General features: G+C 50.6%; 1 protein-coding gene across 1 annotated transcript; it reads left to right on the top strand.

The window, feature by feature from the left end:
* Nucleotides 1–765: 765 nt before the first annotated feature.
* Nucleotides 766–1,935, top strand: LOC308495163 (melanoma-associated antigen B5-like; the record flags this gene model as incomplete). The annotated part of the gene is made up of 1 exon (XM_081043087.1): nt 766–1,935. The coding sequence occupies one exon, from the start codon at nt 766–768 to the stop codon at nt 1,933–1,935; it is 1,170 nt and encodes a 389-aa protein (XP_080899213.1).
* Between the last annotated feature and the right edge of the window lie 297 nt (nt 1,936–2,232).

Below are 2,232 nucleotides of genomic sequence, written 5' to 3'. Positions count from 1 at the left end.
CTGAGTGGTGCAGTCACAGTTCATCAGAGGGAAGAATCTTAGATACACCCAGGCATTCCAACAGGATTTGCGGGAGACCCGGTGGGAGCATTCACGAGGGGACCTCAACTTGTTCGTGCATCTTTCATTTGAGCGAAGCCAGGCCAATGCAGCCAGAGGAGGCGAAACTCTATTCTTCCTGCCGGCCCTCGGGTAGGTGCTGACATTACTATGAGATAGGCCTGAAGCCGAGAGAGGAGACCCTGGCTCTGGCTGTGCCAAGGCAGGAAACTGAGTGAAGCCTGAGGGACCACCCATCACCCTGAACGTGTGGTGACGGTAAAGCCAACAGTCAGCAGGACGGACGTCTCTCAGTCCCTACCTGGAACCACGTGAGCATTCCCCACGAGAACTGACGACTCCAAAAAGCGTAGGACAGAGAGGGCCCCAGAGAGATGTCAGTTTTGGGTGCACTCTCTACCAGAAGCACCATGTCTTCATTCTTGTGGCATGGAGGATTTAGGTGGCAGCTTAAGAACCACAGTGGGGAGTGGGGTAGGGCTTCTTGCCAATCATTAACATAATCATCCTGAATGTGAACTGAGAGCACTTCCCAAACCCAGGACAAAGGGGATCCCCTTGACAGGCCCTGCTGTCGCCCCAGTAACACCTAGAAAGGGCTGTGTGGCTCTGACCTAAATACGCTCTAAGCTTCTCTACAGGGTTTTCAGCAGACAGGCTGATCAGAGAGGAGCCCTCACATCCTTAAAGAGGGTTCCCAGAGCAATGACGGCCCTCAGACACTTAAAGAGGTGCCCTTGGTTAAGGCCAAGGTGGAATCTCCCCGCAAAGGTGCCACACCATCTCGTTCTCCCCCGTCCAGGTGCTGGCATCACCGGTGCCCGCTGTGTCATCATGCCTCCACGGCGACAGAAGCGTAAGGGCCGTGCCCGTAACAAACACTACCGAACCCGTGCTGACTCCAAGAGTCACAAGACAGATCAGAAAGCTGCAGTAGTGGGAAACGAGTACCCCTCCTACTCTTCTGTTTTGGAAGGTGATCCTCAAAGGCCATCAGCTACTGAGACAAGTAGCACTTCCCAGGGGTCTTGGAGACCCTCGTCTACCACCTTTACCTCTTCAGGTGCTTTTGACACAACATCTGACAAAGGTGATGAAAGTCAAGATAAGGACCATTCGTGTTCTTTGGAGGTCCCATCTCCCGAGACCTCGTGCAGTGATCTTCTAACCACGAAGTTGTATTTGCTGGAGCAATTTCTCCTGTGCAAGTATGAAATGCAAGAGCCCATTCTGAAGGAAGACATGCTGAAGATTGTGGGCGAAATTAACCAAGACCAATTTGCTGACATCATCAAAACAGCCTCTGATCATATTGAGGCCGTCTTTGCGGTCGACTTGAAGGAAGTCGACTCAAGCAACCAGGCATATGACCTGGTCAGCAAACTGAACCTCCCCAATAATGGGAGGGTGTATGCTGGCAACGGGTTACCAAAGACCGGTCTCCTCATGGGAATCCTGGGCGTAATCTTCATGAAGGGCAACTGTGCCACAGAGGAAGACATCTGGAAATTCCTGAATATACTGCAAGTATACGCTGGGAGGGAGCACCGCATCTACGGGGAGCCCAGGAAGCTCATTTACACGGACCTGGTGCAGCTAGAGTATCTGGAGTACCGCCAGGTACCTGACAGCGATCCTGCGCTGTACGAGTTTCTGTGGGGCCCCAGAGCTCGCGCTGAAACAAGCAAGATGCAAGTCCTGGAATTCTTGGCAAAGGGTGTTGACACAGGCCCTAGTGCCTTCTCACCCTGGTATGAAGAGGCTCTGTTAGACGAAGAGAGAGCAAGCGCTACAGAGTCAGTCAGGGCTGCCACTGGTGCCACAGCCGGACATGACATCACGGCCCTGGCTGCTCTCGCCCCTAGTGATGCCTGAGGATTTTTTTTACCATGAAGATAAAAATAAAAATAAAAAACTACATCACAAGAGGGACATCAGAGGAAATGTGAAAGAATCCCACGGTAAAATTTTTCGGAGAATGGAATAGAAAAAATAATAAAACGTCATAAAACTTTCATTTTGCTGACTCAGTCTTTTGTTTTGTAAAATTGATTTACATCTTGATATGCTTAGCGTATTAAAGAGTGTAGGAGATGGTAGATCTTAACAAGTTAGACCAGACCTCTCACTCACTCTCTCTTCTCTTCCCAAAACATAATTGAGCGTCTGCGC

The sequence above is a fragment of the Rhinolophus hipposideros genome (assembly GCF_964194185.1).
Source record: "Rhinolophus hipposideros genome assembly, chromosome: X".
In the NCBI taxonomy this organism is placed as follows: Eukaryota; Metazoa; Chordata; class Mammalia; order Chiroptera; family Rhinolophidae; genus Rhinolophus; species Rhinolophus hipposideros.
The sequence above is the reverse complement of the archived record's forward strand: the minus strand, read 5'-3'. Positions and strand labels throughout refer to the sequence as shown.